This window comes from Clytia hemisphaerica, unplaced genomic scaffold (assembly GCF_902728285.1).
Source record: "Clytia hemisphaerica strain Z4C2 unplaced genomic scaffold, Clytia hemisphaerica genome assembly, whole genome shotgun sequence".
Lineage (NCBI taxonomy): Eukaryota > Metazoa > Cnidaria > Hydrozoa > Leptothecata > Clytiidae > Clytia > Clytia hemisphaerica.
This window is the reverse complement of record NW_027104356.1, coordinates 488,125-506,851: the sequence shown is the minus strand read 5'-3', so window position 1 is coordinate 506,851 and position 18,727 is coordinate 488,125. Positions and strand designations below refer to the sequence as shown.

General features: G+C 34.3%; 1 protein-coding gene across 1 annotated transcript; it reads right to left on the bottom strand.

Moving 5' to 3' along the window:
- Window positions 1-148: 148 nt before the first annotated feature.
- LOC136818273 (mirror-image polydactyly gene 1 protein-like) lies at window positions 149-18,718 on the bottom strand. Its single transcript, XM_067074654.1, has 10 exons — window positions 18,519-18,718; window positions 7,663-7,939; window positions 6,276-6,381; window positions 5,383-5,509; window positions 4,946-5,006; window positions 4,522-4,695; window positions 3,872-3,973; window positions 2,640-2,734; window positions 1,968-2,198; window positions 149-1,574 (listed from the first exon to the last, which is right to left on the bottom strand). Exons 1-10 carry the CDS (start codon window positions 18,716-18,718, stop codon window positions 1,508-1,510), a joined length of 1,440 nt encoding a protein of 479 aa, XP_066930755.1. The 3' UTR covers window positions 149-1,507.
- Between the last annotated feature and the right edge of the window lie 9 nt (window positions 18,719-18,727).

The window sequence follows — 18,727 nt, the reverse complement described above, 5'->3', positions numbered from 1 at the left end:
GTTCAGTTAAAGAGTTTCCACTGACAAAGTTCTAATTGAATTGAGTTGAATGAAAATAAACCTGTCTGTACTGAAAAATCTAACAAAGCCAGGTCAGGTCCAACTATTTTCAATATTTTTTCAAACCAATACAGTAAGGAGAATCAGGTTTCAAATCACAATTATTTCGATTATATATTAATCTTCATCATTCATTTTCAGTCAAAATGATCACATCCCTATAGGTGTAGCTATAAAACGTTAAGAAATATCAGGATATAATTATAATATTGTAAGTTAAAAATTATCCGGTGCTACAAAACGTGAAGTGATAAAAATGTGGTTGTTAAAATGAAGTGAATAGCTCATTATTTGGTTTTTCCAGAAAAAAATTGTACTGTATAACAAACAATCAAGGTCATAATATTTGAGAAAAAAGGGAAATTTTGAAACCACGATCGATTTGTAAGTGCTCTTAAGTAGGTTCGAAGGGTAGAGTTTTAACGCTAGACTTAGGGCTTAGGAACTTAGAATCTGAGGATCCAAAAGTTCAAAAATAGTCCAAAAAGGCTCAGAATATAGCCTTGAAGTCTGCCAACCCCTCCCAAATTGAAATATTCGATAAATCGACTTTCTCGCCGGAACTTTAAATCTCGAAAAACGTTAAAATAACCGAAATTCTCAATATATTTTGACCATGATTGTAGTTGGAGAAACATTTTTCGGTGATAGTTCTTGACCCGTTCACTGAGTTTCATCTCAACCCCATTGAACCATTGCAATATCTTCTAACATTAAATCATGGACCAACTGCTGATTGGTTGGAAGTGACGTATTAACTGATTTCACGTGACTTACAACCAATCAGCTGTTTGGTCTATGGTGTGATGTCGAAGACATTGTATTGATTCATTCCAAGAAGATTCAAACTCTGAACAAGGCAAATTTTGGCAAATTTCTATGATGATAAAATCCCCGGTCAATACATTCCCATCTGGAATACAAGGTTTTCTGCCAGAGTCCACTTCATTGCAGATATTCTCATACATAACGGAAAATGCCAAAATAAATTATCTGAATATATGAATAAAAATATGCAAAAAGTGATTGGTGTGTTAAAAAGTGTAAAAAGCGGTTTAAATAAACAATTTTCTCTATTATTCAGTCATACTAAACTTTGGTTTTTTAAAGTTGTTCTTTTTCACATTGTTAGTTGCATCAAAAACATGTTGCTATTTTATGTCTTATCTCCTTAATATCATTTTTGTCTCTCGTTACTATTGCCCATGGTGAAATAATATTTGTTGTGATTGTCAACTTGGTTTGATTGTATTATAGCGATTATGCTTTACCCTATTAAGTGTTAAGTGGCCTACCCTCGATATTCGTCCATTCCTCGTAGGTGATAATGGTTTTACCAGCCAAAGTCCGTCTGATATGGTATGAATGTGAATTCAATTCTTGGTACTAAAACCTTATTTCTCTCCAACTCTTTGCTTTTTCAACTTCTTAAATCTTCAATATCTTGTTAATCAATGGTATCGCTTATAGAAATTGTCTTCCGACGCCTTAGTACTTCAACTAATCGCTCTGATCTGAAAAGAGAAAACAATAGGGACGAATTTAGGCAATGCTGCATCGACAATAACCTTCTGAGGGAAGAAAAGATTGATCATAAAAGGGGAGGACCAGGGTCGGTAATGTGAGGTGTACAGGTGGTGTAAATCATCAAATGCAATGTGGATCTATTTTGTTTAACTATTGTATTGTTACGTCCACTGGCCTTTATATATCCTTGGACCAAGTTACTCAATGTCGGCTAAGCAAAATATTATGATCGGAGTTTTTTTGAAATTGGTGCCCGCGGCGAGAGCGCTAGATCTAATTTCGTTTGTACACTAATGATGTAGTGGTCACGTAGTGGGAAAAATTCGAAAAAAATAGAAAGCTGAGAATTTTACGATCCAGAAAAGGCTGTTGTCAATTACCTTTCAGCTCGTTTTTGTTCGTCATTTAATTTTTCGCGGGTATCTTCGAGTTGTTTAACCAGCGAGTTCTTTTCGCGAGTTGATGCACTCAATTTTTCAACCATTTCATCGTATGAAGTTTGTGCTAAATTCAATTCCCGTTCTTTTTCTTGTAAACGTTTTTCGAAATCGTTCAAAGTAGTGTTAAATTGATGTTTCAAACTTTCCTCTTGCGATAAAGAGTTCTTTAAACTGAAATATTAATGTTACAAAAAATAAATTAAGAGTACATGTTACTGATGATGGTACTCTGTTGAGGCCGAAACGAAAAATAAATTTCAAAAATGAACCAAAAGCGGCTTCTGTTATTCAATCTTTTACTGAAGATGTATGGAAGGATTTATTTATTTAAGAGTACATGTGTGCTCAAATGCTCCAGACCCTTTCAAGTTGCAGGTGTTGAAATCACATAGAAAAGAAACACCTTTGTCTGGATGAATTTTTATGCATACTTGTTTACAGAATGAAGTGTGTAACACTCCAGTTAATTTTAGAAGTTTGAAGTTTTAAGAAAACCGCGGAGCTTTTAGGAGCCTTGACTTTATAGTAAGAAATATTGAAGACAAACCTGAACTGTAAATGGTAGGAGACACGTTAAAAGATGTCCTTTAAATAAGAAATGTTATAGCAAACCTGAACTGTAATCGTATTTTTTCGATTTCATCTTCAAGTTGTAGAGATCTTTCTTGAGCTTCATCTCGTTCGTTGATTACCGCTTTTAATTGATTCTAGAAAAAAGTGGAAACATGTTACAAACTAAGTGTACGATAAGCTTAAAAAATTACTACATATAGAACATCAGGGGGGGGTCAGTGTACTAGAAGGCGGCATGTATGTGTACTACAAGGTATTTTTCAAAACTTGACACCCACCCACCCCTGAAGTACACCATACTACATGGAAAAATCCCAAAACCACCCCATACCCCCTATTTACTACCGGGTAGTACCTGGAAAAAAACCAAAACCACACCCCATACCCCCCATTTACTACCGGTTACTACCTGGAAAAATCCAGAAAATAGAGAAACTTTTTCCGAAAATCGGAAAATCGGGTAAACATTTTTCCAAAAATCGGGAAATCGGGAAATTGGGAAAACTTTTTTCCGAAAATCAGAAAAACAGGAAAAATTTTCTCAAAAATCCAAAAATGCGTGAGAAATCAAACTTTTCAAAAATTACGTGAGACCATGTGGAAATGCATGAGTCTCACAACCAATGCGTGAGAGTTGGCACCTCTAATGTACGAATGTTGAATGTTTGAATTCCAATGTTCGAATGTTTACATTGACTCGATAAACTTTTATTTCAGTGGGATCTGGTAGGATTTCAATTCATTCAAAGAAGTTTGGAAGTATGATCTTGGACAAACTTGGCTTGATTAATTTATAATAGAACAACTTTACATTTCTATTTTAGCAGATAATTTCTGAACCTTTTATTTCCACACTGTTAACATCGATTTTGGACCCAACACCTCTATTTTGGTACACAGGTAGTAAAAATCAAAATCGATTTTGGACCCAACACCCCAATTATAGTACACAGGTAGTACATGACAAATTTTTTTTTCAAACAACCACCCACCCCAGGATACATGCCACATTCTGGTACACTGACCCCCCTGAGAACATATACAATACTGTAAAATGTGTGTGATAGCCACAGGGTTGGATAGTGGCGATCCAATCCCAGTTCCTTCCCTTCTAATATGTTTTCTACAACGTTGTGGCAGAAACGGGTCAAAGCAACTTTGTATAGTAGAATGTATACTTCTTTTCTCACTGGTATTTAGGTATGAATTACAGTCTCGGGATATTACGAAAAAAGAGACTTGCTTGAAAAGAAGGGAAACTGAATAATTACCTGTATAGCTTTTAGACGATTCTTTTCATTTTTCCGATGTTGTGTTTCGTAAAGTTCTCGTTCTTTTTGCACTTCACTGAGTTCGTCTTTTAGATTTGATATCTGAAGAACAAAAGATGTAGGTTAAGAAAACAAGAATTTATCAAAAAGCTATTCCAAAATGAAAATTTAACAAACCTAACAACTTTCAACGTTTTAACTTTTTGTGAGCTGATGCTCTCTAATTCGACGTTATACTATTCGATACGCTCTATTATTCGATAATATCAAAACTCACTGTCAATGAAAAACTCTCATAAACGACGTTCTGTTATTCGATATTACTCCCTTGTTCGATAAAAATCTAATTCACTTTAAAAATCGAATCGAATCGAATTAAAGGCCGTCAACTGTAATAAGACCTTGCTTTAATCTTGTTCCTTGTTTTCAACTTTCAAGCTAGTTAGTCCACATATCTCTCGCGAACAGGGTCATCTTCCAATTAAAGTACAATTAACGCTCTCTTATTCGATTTTCAAAGGAAATTGGATTTTCATTTAATAAATGTATCGTTGTTTGTGAAAGTTTCTTTTCGACGGTAGTTTTCAATATTATCGGATAATGGAGCGTATCGAATAGTAGAAAGTCGAATTAGACAGCGTCAACTATACCTGATTAACAGCTTGATCTCGTTCGTCTTTTATCTGCTTGAAACTTTCACTTGACTTCAGTTTGTTGGTCGTCTGGGCTTGATTGAGACGTTCAATGAGTGTGCCACCGTTATATTCGATGGCGTTGCTTGATTGACCGTTAGATGAAAGACGTCCTAAGACTTCATTCATGCTCTGTAAAGTAAGACATCCAATCAAAAATAAAATCCAGTTTACTAACGAAACAAAAGCAAGCAAAAGATTTGGTCACCTTTGTAAAGAAACTCTTAAAACTGCTGAGATTCTCCTTTGAAATTTCTTGCCAGTGAAATGTTTCGGTCGACCATAAAAATAAGTCTTTGCTTTGATAACTCTTGACAATTGGGCATGATTTGAAGGATATGAAAGAGAACAATAATGAAAGGTTGGAAGATGGTACACATACCAGTTGGTCTTGTTGTAGTTCATCGTAAAGGCCTGACCCAGTGTCAACTCCTGAATCGAATCTGGAAGAAGATGGAACATAAAGTTCAATATTTTCTCATAGAATCTCAGCGACAAACAAAATTGCTACAAAAAGTGAATCTGAAATGCACAATAAGGCGATATACATGAGAATCGAGTTTAGCAAAAATGTAAAGTAAAGATCAATGCACTCCAAATGCATTACTTTCAAAAATAATACAAGATGAAAGTTGTATCAACAGTCAATCCTTCACACACACCCATGCAGGTTTTCGCATTAAAAGGTTGATTTTTAGGCCCCCCCATGTAGGTTAAAAAGTAAAACTGAAATACGCAATAACCCTTTGTATGAATAGAGCCGAGTTAGACCCTAAATGCATTACTTTCAATGGTAAACAATCATTCTCTTACACATACCCATGATCCTTTTCGAGTTTTCGCAATCGTTTTTGTAGTTCTTCTTTCTCGTCAATCAATAACTTCATTCGGACATTCATAGCATCCTCACGAACCTTTTGTGCTGTATATAACTTGTCAACCAAAGCTGTCAAAATGTGAAAGGTGAAATACGGGTTAATTGGAAAGAGTTTAAGAGACGATATAGAACTATTATAATAGCTATAATAGCAATGCAAGGCTCCCATTCAATATTTTGACTAATTAGTTGGTAAAATAGGACAGACTTTGACCAAAATAAAGGAAATCTAGGACAGAATTTGGCTAGAAAATTTTTTTCTTCAGATTTAATTTTTTGAGAAAAGTTCATGGTTTATAATGAAAGGTTTCTGTAAAAATTTGACGTTGTCCACCATTGTTGGGTACAAATCTATTAAGTTAATTAGTATACTTTTCCATAATTATTAAAGACTTCTGGGAACCCTGCTATTTTGATAATCAATTGTTTGCTTTTTAAACTAAGTAGGTTTATGTTACGGTCGTAGTGCATTCAAATAGAATTGGCAGATGTTCAAAATTATGAGACAGTTTCTCTACTTAAGACTTTCAGGAAGTTCAAGGACTTGAGAACAGTTTTTGACAGAAAACCCTTCGGAAATCAGATCCACAAATCGAAGCTTTGGACAAATGTTCCGAAAAAACAACATTTCGAGTGCTCTTTATAATCGATTTTTCTCAACTTTAAACAGAGTGGCAAAGTTTTTATGATTCTAGAGATTGAAATTATAATCAATCGATGATTTTATTGAACATTTGGCACTCTTACTGGCAAGACTGAAACTGTGCGTTTTTATCTCAACTGGACGGATTGCTTTTCAAAACGGGAAACTTCTATATAGAAGACGACGACATACCTGCACCCCTTGCAGTGACACTTGCTTCAAGTTCAATCTCCATTTCTTCTTTAGAAATCAAAACCTGATCCAACTCGTTCTCCGCTTGCGAAAGTTTCTCCGTTAACTGAAATAAAATTGTATTACGATATAATATAATTATTCTGTGCAGTGGTCAATGACTTAGGTTAGACCCTATTTAGGTTAAGGGCCTAAACTTTGGAAGGAATAATATGTCTTGTCTTCTTTTGTGCGACGGGTCCAAACATAACATCCAGTTTTGACAGGGGGGTCGGTACTAAAATCTCAGACATCATGACATTTAGTGACGTGGTGGTACTGCAAAAAAGCTCAAAAATAATTTTAGTACCATGTGTACTAAAATACCAAAAAGGGTGGTCCCTTAAAGAAATTTTTGAAAAATCTTAGTATTTTGTTCTAAAATCAACCAAAATGGAGCATTTTTTAACAAATTTGGAAAAAATTTGATTTTTTTTTTTTCAGGAATTTTCGAAAAAATCTTCAGAAATCTTTCAGAATTTTTCCAAATTTTTAAATATTTTTTAGAAATATTTTTATGTACATTTCAGCACAGTTTAGTAATAAAATTATATTATTTTGCAGATTGATGCACTAAATTCTACTAGCTTTGTAACAATGACCCCATTTTGGTAAATTTAAAGCCGTAAAAGGGCAAAAAATGGGTGGTATCTATGTTAAATTGCTCAAAATAATTTTAGTACATGTGTACTAAAATAACATTTTCGAAAAATAGGTGGGGGTATGTTAAAAATTAGCAAAAATCCTTTTAGTACTCATGTATGTCTTACATTTTAGTACTGACCCACCCCCTGGTTTTTAGAGTAATTCAAAACAAGTTCAAACTTTTAGAATTAGAGTCGCAACCAACCGGATTAACGAAGTCTAAAGTGAAAATCGGTGACATGGAAAAAAACTCACTCAAGACAGGACTTAAAACCATTATCTTTTGATAAAAGGAAAGACCTGGAACAGCGCTCTCCCCTCAAAGGCTGACGATATGGATAAGAAAGTCTAAAGAGAGAGTACTTTTGGCGTGGATCTCTAAGAGATATTTGAAATGACTAAATTATTTGTCAACTTAAACCTTATTTCAGACACTATTAACCTCATCAATAATGTGATCGATATGAATTTTAAGAATGAAAGAAAAGTAAAATCAACTGTTTTTTACAATATTTTGTCCTCTTTCAGAACTTCATCAGGTATCTCAAAAATAGGACAAAATATCGTAAAAAACAGATTTTTTTCATTATTTTGCAACTTGCTTCTTTTGATTTATCAATGAATTTCAATGTTTAACTCTAGCTTCCGTGTAATTGATATAGAATTTAAAAGAAAGGGAATCATAAAAAATCGATATAAGTACCGTCTGATTCAGCAGTCTTGCAGACTTCAATTCTTCAATCATCGTTTCCATATTCCCAAGATGGAGGTTCGGAGTCACGCTTCGTTCTTCACCTCTTCTACTCTGATCCAATCGTGATGGTGAAGAACGATTCAATCGTTTGGTAGAATGTCTCAAGGACCTGGTAGGGGACCCATTGTTTGGCGTCGAATGGTCCCGGTGCCCATTCATGGAAATGTTAGCCAGCTCTTTCTCCGCTGTCTCACGCATGCTTCGCTCGACATCTAAATTATCTTGCCTGAAAGACAAAATCATCAAAAAGTGTTATTTATCCATCTCAGGCCAATCAAATCTCTTGTGTTATATATTAAATTATACAACAATCTTTAAACTTCGATCTAAGGAAAACTCTGTCTATTTCATTAGTTAAAAGTCCAGTAGGATCAATCAAGTCAAATTTGCCTAAAATTTAATAAAAATGATCGACACACACATTTCTGATTCAACTCAAAGTCAAGTTCAATGACCACACGCAGAAAGAATTTGTAAATCTCAAAATATCCCATGTTCTTTAACGAAAGCCAAGAAGGAGCAAGAAAGGAAACGAATTATTTTTCAAAAACAAAAAAATAATACGAAGCAAAAAAGAACATGTAAAAAAGAAGTTTGGTTAGAAGTTTTCAAAAAAATTAAAAATTAATGAGACTTTGAAAATAAGATAAAAAAGAAATCATACTAGGTCTTTGATAATCAATTTTCTTTCATCCTTAATCAAAACGGAATCAGATGAGTTTTTCAATCAAGGCTTTAACTCAAAAACTGATGTATAATAACTGATCCAAATAAGAGAATGCCGGTATGATATTTTGACAAAATAAATATTGTTTAAAATAAAAATTTATATGAAGAATGACCATTTGAACGTACATAAATGAAACATAGCGTTATATACTAAATGAAGATATGTTCTCTGGTGTTAAAATATGTTAGAATTATAAAACATAAATCCTTTTTAAATGAGATGTTTTTATGTTTATAGATGACACCATCAAATTCCAGACTTAGTAGCGACAATAATTATTCTAACAGCTCATTTTGACAGTGCATTTTGTATCTTGTACTTAGGAAATGTGTTTACTGGCACAGATGAAAAATGTTAAATAGTTTCTAGTTGCCGAAACAAACGAAGAAAAAAAAAAGAGCTTTAGAGCTAACACATAGCAGCAAAATAGAGAATTAAAGCTAAATGAAACTTGATAAACCAAGGAGATCTCTTGAAAATGGGCATACATCCAGGGGGTCTCTGCAATTTAGACAAAGATCTAAGAAGGTAAAATTTGCCATAAGCTAAATGTACCATATATATAAATTCGAAATAAAATGCTTTTACTGTTTATTAGCACTGGAAACAAATGAATGAATCATTGCGGAAACAATCATCCCATTGTAACCATAAGCAAGATTCGTTTTCCCAACCTGAATTGATCTAACTGGTCAGTAATAGTATCCATCATCATTGAAAGTAAGCTTTTTAAGATTTCAATTCACTCCTATAAGAATGATTGTCAGTTATCCAGCCAAAATAAGTAAACTTAGACTTTAGATGATTAAACCAACATAGTTTCTAGAGGGGTCAAGACCCCCCCTTAGGTAAGAGGACCCCCCCTTTAGGTAAGAGGACCCCCCCTTAAGTGCTAACTCCCCCTTAGGAAATTAATTTAAAATTTCACACCCCCTTAGAAAATCAGTATAAATGAAAAAATTGGAATTTCGCATAATTCAAGGAAGATCCCCCTTATCTAAGAAGACCCCCCCTTAGGAAAGTCATATTTTTAACACCACCTTGCTTTTGGTTCATCAAAACCCAAGACCCCCCCTAAATGTAGGGGGGGTAGAAACTATGACCAAATGAATTAGTTTAGTGAAACAAAATCATTTTTCTCTTGATTGTCCTTCTCCTATGTGTTTTTTCCTCTTTCGTGGAGGCTACTTTTGAGCAATGACTTTAAAGATTGTTGTAAGCATATTTTTGTTGTAATCAATTTTCTGTAGTCAAAAAACGTCAAGAACATGTTATTGTAAAAGGTCCAGGAAAATATTCTTTTGCAAATGAAAGAATTACAACGGAGAAGAACAAATAATGTGTGTACCGTAAATCCTCGAATAAGCGCCCCACTTGAATAAGCACCCCGCTCGTATAAGCGTCTCGCTCGAATTAGCGCCGCCCTTTTTGTTAAAATAATAAATATGATATTGAGTAGATACTGTGTCTTAAAAAGAAAGAAAGCGATTAAGAATAAAATAAAAAAAAAACCTTGTCAATTGGATTTTTCCAATTTTTCTTTTATTCATCCTTCATGGTGGCCAGCCATATTTTAGTGCCCATTTCAAGGGTTTCAAGGGTCATTTTGCATCAATTCTCAAGGGTTTCAAGGGGTCTTTTGGCCAAATTTTCAAGGGTTTCATGGGTTTGAAAGCCATAAAAACATAATTTTTAAGGGTTTCAAGGAAAAGGTCTAAAAAAAGCCCAGTTATATTTGCATGTGATGAAAGAACTACAGAAAAGAAGTCAAACATTTAAAAGGTTATAATTTGCAACAAGTAAGTTTTTTAAAGAGTGTCCTTTAAAAAAGCTACAAAGACTGTAGAATACTAGACTTGAATACTTAGACTTGAATACTAGAACTCAACGTACTACAAATTTAAACAGTGAAACTCTAGAAAAATTTCCTATAAACAAAACAAAATGAAGTATGAAAATTCAAAACAAAAAGTTTCAAAAAAATGCCAGTAATCAGCAGTAATCAAAATCTAAAAATATGACGTTGGAAATAAAATATAATGCATAAAAGGGCTCAACAAAAACTTCAAAAAATTTGGTCATGCACTTAAATATTTTTCACGGCACCATTCAATCGACTTGGCTATTTTCTCATAAGAAATGTTCAACAAATTTCAACTTAGCTCAAAAGATTTCTTAAACTTCTTTTAAAACGATAGTTAAAGTTCATTTTCTAGCTTTCTTTATAACTTCAATCTGTTCATGTAAACTTTTGACGTCTTTCTGGTATTTTTTTTCTAGTTTTCACTTTTGCCCAATAGTCTGCCTTAAGCTATTTCCTTTTGAAACTTCATTTTGTAATTTTTGTAAGGTTGCGATCGTTTGACTGATGGTTAATTGTTTGCGATTGAGGGTTTGAATTTCTGAAAGTAGCTCCTCAACCTTTTCATCCTCGCGAGTTTTCTGTTTCTCAAGTTTGTTTTTCTTTAAATACTCTTTGTATTTTGAATGGGCATTTAGACAGTTAACTCGCAGCTCAGGATCAATGACAAAATCATGCTCTGACGACCCGGATGAAGTAACGTGGTCATAAATCATTCTTTGGGCAATAAGTGAACGACTTGATAGGTTTTCTACGAAGATTTCCGAGTTGATTGAAAAATACAAAAAAATAAGAAAGATGACTTTATGTAGATGTAACCCTAATATTAGATAACGAGAATATAGTTTAACTCCAAAATGAAAATGCTAGTACAGTAGGTGACTTCTTTGACAAAACTGCTAAAAAGAATTTAAAGATGTCAGTCATAAAATTCATCAAATTAAATAAATGGAAGGAACACCATAGAATGTGCAATGATCTAGATAAAGAAAATCAATCATTAGGTTATTCACTTTTATCCCCACGAAGTGGGGAAAACTTTGCATTTTAAAAGTTCTTAATGAACAAAAACCCCTTCCAGATTTCTGAATTTCAAGGGTTTCAAGGGTGTAAATTCCATAGCTCAAGGGTCTTCAGAAAATCTTCATATTTTTAAGGGTTTCAAGGAAATTTTCAAGGGTAGCAAAAAAATCAAGGGTGTTTCAAGGGTTTCAAGGATCTCAAGGGTCGCTGGCCACCATGATCCTTTTTTGAAAAATCAACCCTTTGAAACAGTAGATTCCGAATTTGTTGATATACAAATTTCTGAAATAAAAAAATAAGCGCCCCACTCGAATAAGCGCCCCCCTAAGAGCCTGAAAAATTAAATAAACGCCTGTATTTCACATAATTTTGCATAGTTCACACAATGCATAAATCTTGACCTAATGAATTACACAATGAATCTATTTTTTTTATTGTTGTTGATAAAAGTTGCAAGGTAGGTATGTGTAGATTTTTATTATAATAGACCAATTTAATTGTTCTTCTTCACAAAATAAAAATAAAAACACTATTGGTATTGCTTTTTACCTGATTCTTTTGCTGCAAATCTTGTCCTCTCCCCCCTCGTAATGCATTGAGACAAAATGATTATTACCAGGGCAAGAATCATCAAGCTAGCGAGATGCAACATAATTACTTTACATGCTGAATCTACAAAATTCTTTGAGAGATGTTGCTAAAAAATCAGATTTCAGACTACAAAAGGGTCAGATTTTTAAGACAGAAAGTGACTGAGTCTGTCTGAAAAGGCAAGCACAACTTATTTGTGTTCTTGGACTAAAACTATTTTAAAGTTCTGTAAAAATATTGGCATAGAACACCCCTAGTACAAAAATGCTACTCTGAAACTTTTTTTATGGATCAAAATTGAACAAAAATTGATTAAATTTTATTCATTTTTTCAAGTTATCGAATTTGTTGTCTTATTAATCTCCAAAAAACATGTTTTCTAAGTTTAATTTTGGCAATATAAATAGAGCTTTTGCTAATCAAGATGTCGTGTTAAATAATTGAAAACTCCAGCATTAAAACAATGAAAAAAGGATGCATAATTATCATAAATATGCAATGATTTTTTTCTTGTCACTGTTTTGATATTGATTAGCAAAAAGGTCTATTAAAAGGGGTTTGAAAATTAAGTAATTTAAAATTTGAAAAGGAGAAAAGGAAAGCAAAGACACCTTGGAAAAACAGCATGGCGAAATTTGTGTTTTCATTTTGAGAAATGACCTGCAAGTAATCAATTATGCCAATCAACAAAATAAAGCAATAAAAGATCAAAGAGAAAAGCATTTGCAAAACTAAAAATTAAGTTAGCAGGGTTTCATGAGCTTTTCTAAGATATCAAAATGAAAACTTGCGGATTGACAAACAAGAAGAAATAGAAGAACAACTAAAAATTCATCCCTGATGAATATGGGAATTGTTTTTTTTGTTCAATTACAAAGTATGTTTGAGTAATTTGTTATTCAATAGACCGTTTAATGGTCATAAACAGAGGGAAAAATATAAGTTTTGCTGATTTATGCCTCCATTGCTCAAACCTGTTTAACCTTATTAGCTTGAGGGAAGAAAAAAATTAGAGTTTATTAGTTTGCCAAAAAAAAGCCTCTTTAAAATTTTTTCATCGATCGTTGGATCCATTTCCAACCTTGCAAGACATCTTTTTGTCGATGGGTTTTCTTGGCAAGTTCTTCCTTTGGAGAGAATATCAATCACTTTTGTTTTCCTCTGGACTAAAACAGATGTTAAGTAAGGGATTTAATGAGCTTTTTGCAGCTTTTTCTAGTGTATGTATTGAAAAATAATGAATAATGAATAATGAAATTTTCTCTGCATCAAATATTTTTTAAGTGCGACTGTAAACCGGTTCATTCCAGTTTGCAGAGTATGGCATTATAATGGATATCTATGTGAGCATGAGATGACCATTAAACAATCATTCAGAACACAAATAGTGACGATCTATTAAAAATTAGTCGTTTGTTTCTTATATAAAAAAACGTTTAGAAACCAAAATTTCATGCTCTTGAAATATTCTTTCATATTCAAGACTTCATGAGCAAAAAAACATATCTTACCAAAAAATTCAGTAATTTTAAGAACAACATTAAAAGTGATTCTTATAGATAAAGATGCGTTTTTTGAGCTGAAAAGTTCGTTTTTTACAAAAATCTGCTTGAGCCATACCTACTTTCATGCAAAAAGTCAGAAAAAAACAATGATCCAATATTTCACCAAGTCCGAAAAACCCTTTTTTTACCTGTTTTTTAAGCTGAAATTCACCCCGGGGTAGGTTCAAAAACGCTTTATTTTTCACAAGTTCTCCCATACTACAAATATTCATAGTTGCCAACTAATGAGAATGGAAATGCAGGACAACGAGCGAGCGAAGTGAGCGAGAAAAATTGAGCTGGGGGTTTGGGACCCAATAGGGGGTGTTAATGGGCGGATCCCCCTAGAAAAAATTTTTAGGCCTTATTTTTTTGTTTCCGGTCCACCGGGTGACGAAAAAAACACTCACCCGGCCGGCCGCTACAGGCTACAGGCATAAGAAAAATTCACGTGTGATCATCGCACATCTAGATTTTGATTTATAGTGGTCTAGGCGTGCGATTATTCAAATGCTTAATTTTCATCGCTTATATTTTCAATTGTGTTACAATATCTCTAAGAACTGGACACTCTCTTTCATTTTGAATATTTATCTTCAATTGCTGAAGGCTCCAAACTGTGATTACGAAGGGAACTTTTTTGAGAAAAAAGTAGAGTGAGAGAAACATTTCCCCAATTTTTTAAATCCTCACTTTATGAATGTTTCTTTTTATTTTACTCACAAGTCAGCATGATTCCTTTTATAAAAACAAAGCTGTTTACTTACTGAAAAGTCCCCATTTTGTGAATGTTTCTATTTATTTTACTACTCACAAATCAGCATGATTCTTTTATAAAAACCAAGTTGTATATTAAAAAAATACATTCTTAAAAGTTGAGTTGCAAGCAAGAATTAACAAAAACAATGCAGGGTTTAGTTAGAGATGAATAAAATTTCATTTCTATAACAATGATCAGGATAAAACCTTCATTCCAAGTGATTTCTAGGCGTGCATTTTACAGTAGAATATAAAAAATATCACGTGCGATAAATCACACGCCTCAAAAACTAATTCACAAAAGTTTTTCAAACAAATAAACTAACCCTAACCAGATAATCGTTTCTCTTCTAAAAACACTGTTGTGGAGCAATACCGTCTTTAGCCGCGTCCCGCGAATCATGCGCATTAGCCTCAATAAATATTACATTAGGTGTACTGGACATGGTTCATCATGTAGTACTATTACATCTCTGTCCAACGCGTATCTGATGTATTGAATACGGACGCACGCAATTGGCTGGACCGTTACGAAGCAAAGAGAAAAAACGAGGAAGTGAGTTTGTGCTTGTGGAAACATATTTCTAGTAGCATTTCTATATTCTTTCCAAGTATTCTACGAATTTCTGAGTTTTCTCGAAAATGCGGGACATCTAAGGTATGCGGGCGGAACTCGGGACAAAGAGCCTAAATGAGGGACGGTTGGCAACTATGAATATTAAACTAGTCATGTTATTCCATTCAGATAAATATTTTTGCGCTTTATTTAGTCTGGAGCAGTGAGCATTGATATTTTGCTAATATGGAAATATACCGTAAGTTGGTCTAATCTCGACATCCGTCTTCTAATTTCGACACCCTTCTTTAGAGATAGGAATAATATGAAAGTCGGAATTGGTGATTGAAAAAATTTTTTTCCTCCCTTACCACTAAGCAAATAAAATAATTTCTTAATTTCTTAATTTTTCAGCTCTAGAAAAAGGGTGTCGAATTTAGAGGAGGGATGTCGACATTAGACCAAGTTACGGTAGTGACTAAAGAAGGCACAACCATGGTTTGCACCGACGGGAGAACTTTTCAATTTTGGCCCTCTTATTTACTTAGAAACGGTCTAAAACTGGCTGCACCTGGAACTTGGCCAAAGGGCTTTTTACATTTACATGATTTTTGACGAGTGCTGCACTTGAGATCTCAAGCAAACGTGCCATGAAGTGCAAACTGGGGTTCATTTAATGCCAATAATTATGCATGTAAGGACGATGGAATTTAATGTTATATTTACCGTAAGCCGCCCGCGTGTTCAAAAACCTGCCGCATCAAGTTGTCATTATTTGCCATTTTCTCGAAAAGTTGTCATTATTTTTCCTCCCACTTGAGCAGAGAACAAAAATTTTCGAAGTTGATATCAAAACAAACGGCCCGTGGCTTTTTTAGATTGTTAACAACCCGAACGGCCCTCTAGTAGTCTTTACCGTGTGAATTTAATTTTGTCATATTGTGGAGATAACATTATATAATTCTCTAGCGGGAAGAAAAAGATTTATCTCTTTAAGCTTGTACAAACGGAAACCAAAAGAATCAATAAAAACACGAGAGTTCCGGAGACACAAGAGGAGATTGTGTATCTATAAGGAAAAACGGTAAACATAAATGTTTATGGGAAAATAATGAATAATGAATAATGAAAACTTGGCCGCATCGAATAGACCTTTTCGCCTTTCCATCCGCCATATTGAATTGTATGCAAAAATTATGGTGGCCGAATTGCCGTGGTGAAATTCCCTTAGAAAGTATGCAAAACATATGCAAAAAGAAAGTATGAATTAAAAACTTACATGCATAATTGGCATTATATTGAAGTGTAATCTTGTAGAAGAAAGATTTTAATTTGCTTCTCTTGAAAACTAAAAACAATTATATTCACTCATCTCTTAGAACAAGCACTTCAAAAGACCATAACATTAGACAGAAACTCAAACTGAAAAATCACCCGCGAAGGTAAAAAACAATCCTTATTCGGCTGACGGCAAATTATTCTCCTGGGAATAGAGCCGCCAAATGATCAAATCAAAACATTGAGAAAGTGTGACGTCATAATTACTGCTTTCAGTTTGCGTGTTTTGAAAGTTTGATGTGTGTACTCCGTCTTCGTGGAATTTTTTATGGTATGAAAACAGAATATGCAATGTCTTTAAGAACAAATTCCTAAAAGGCTTTTGTTGTTCTGTAAATATTTCCTTTTGGATAAGAAATTCCATCTTTTATTGTTCTAATGATTATAATATTTATTTATAAGATGCTTTGTTGTCTTTTTAATCTTTGTGTAAACTTGCATATGTTTTGCATACATTCCAACTAAATCCAACCACGGCATTTTCGTTCCTGTATTTTTGCATACAATTCAAGATGGCGGACGGAAAGGCGAAAAGGTCTATTCTGTGAAAATCGTCATTATGGTAAACATATCATTAATTAATTTCCATCAGCCTAAGTTTTATAATAAGGGGCGACGTCCATATTCAAAGTCGCCACGTGTAACGGGAAAAGACCGTTAGTGGGTAGGTATATCGGAATGTTGAGAGTTAGCTGTGGCATTGATGACCAAAATGAAACTCCACTAAAAATTCCAAGGAAAAAATCAAAAATCGCTTATCGTAGCGCTCACTTCTTCGCTTTTTCCTTTAGCATGCTATCCAAAATCCTTTCCCTGAGCAATTTAGGGGTGGTTTCAGAGTATAACATTCTTGCTTTGGGAGTTTTAAAAACAAAGGCCATTTAAAAATTGTGATGGAATTCGGCCGTTGTAAACCTCTGAAAATGGCGACCTTTGTAGCGGGCCGTTTGTTTTGATTTTAGCGAAAATGAAAGCTTCGGTAAAATTTTGGTCAAATCATGAAGACCGTTAAGGTGGTGGGTAGGTATGTTTTGAAAGTAACGGTCTTTTCCCGTTATGCGTGGCGACTTTGAATATGGATGTCGCCCCTAATACTTTCTATCTTTTTGCATATTTTCAATGAATTCTCACCACGACAATTCAGCCACCATAATTTTTGCATACAATACAATATGGCGGATGGAAAGGCGAAAAGGTCTATTCATCATAACAAAGTGTCAACTCAAGTTCTAAAATAAAAGACTATCAAAATTTGTTTAGGGGCATTTTTCATTGTTAAGCTTAAGGGAGCCCTGAAAGGCTATGTACTTGAATTGAATGTTAAGAAGATGTTAAAATAATGATAACGGCAAGGTCTTAGGTCCTAGTTTAGGGGCGACATCCATATTCAAAGTCGCCACGCATAACGGGAAAAGACAGTTACTTTCAAAACATACCTACCCACCACCTTAACGGTCTTCATGATTTGACCAAAATTTTACCGAAGCTTTCATTTTCGCTAAAATCAAAACAAACGGCCCGCTACAAAGGTCGCCATTTTCAGAGGTTTACAACGGCCGAATTCCATCACAATTTTTAAATGGCCTTTGTTTTTAAAACTCCCAAAGCAAGAATGTTATACTCTGAAACCACCCCTAAATTGCTCAGGGAAAGGATTTTGGATAGCATGCTAAAGGAAAAAGCGAAGAAGTGAGCGCTACGATAAGCGATTTTTGATTTTTTCCTTGGAATTTTTAGTGGAGTTTCATTTTGGTCATCAATGCCACAGCTAACTCTCAACATTCCGATATACCTACCCACTAACGGTCTTTTCCCGTTACACGTGGCGACTTTGAATATGGACGTCGCCCCTTAAACATAACTGTCTTTTTTTTAACAAAATTTTGTCCAGACGATCTCAATCGAACGGAATCGACGATCGAACCAGTCGAACCAAATCGAACGCAATCGACCGATTGAAATTCGATTGTCGAACGCAATCGAATCTCAATCGAATATTACCGCAATTTTCAGATTCGATTGATATTCGATTGCGTTCGATTAATGTTCGATTGCGTTCGATTGCGTTTGATCGTCGATTCATTGACCCCCGGATTGTTCATCGCATAATTTCTACGGGAAATCGAAAGTAATTTCATTCGGCTTGTGATGTTTGAGAGCTTGGATGTTGGAAAGCTGCAAGAATAAAGCCAGATGATCTCAATCGAACGGAATCGACGATCGAACCGGTCGAACAACAATCGAACCAATCGAATAATACCCAGAATTTTGACGTTCGATTGAGATTCGATTGCGTTCGACAATCGAATTTCAATCGGTCGATTGCGTTCGACTTGGTTCGACTGGTTCGATCGTCGATTACGTTCGATTGAGATCGTCTGGTTTTGTGAAAAAAATTCTCACTTTTCTTTGAGTTCCCTTCGTAGAAAGGTGATCTTTCTTCGAGCGTCAAACAATCCATTTTTCAAGCTTTCTTTTAACTCTTCAACATCGCTGACTTCGGGCTCTTCAAGTGCTTCTCTATTGAGAAAATTCTCAGCTGGTGAGTTTCTAGAAAAAGTCAACTCACCACCCGCCATTTTCTGGTTGCGATTTGTTTTCATTTGGGCTAG

Coding starts and splice junctions, on each gene's coding strand:
- LOC136818273 (XM_067074654.1), bottom strand. CDS start 18,718: ATGAAAACAAATCGCAACCAGAAAATGGCGGGTGGTGAGTTGACTTTT. Junction 6,382..7,662: donor CAAGACTGCTGAATCAGACG/GTACTTATATCG, acceptor ATTTTATTTCAG/TTAACGGAGAAACTTTCGCA. Junction 5,510..6,275: donor TGTCACTGCAAGGGGTGCAG/GTATGTCGTCGT, acceptor ACATTTTGACAG/CTTTGGTTGACAAGTTATAT.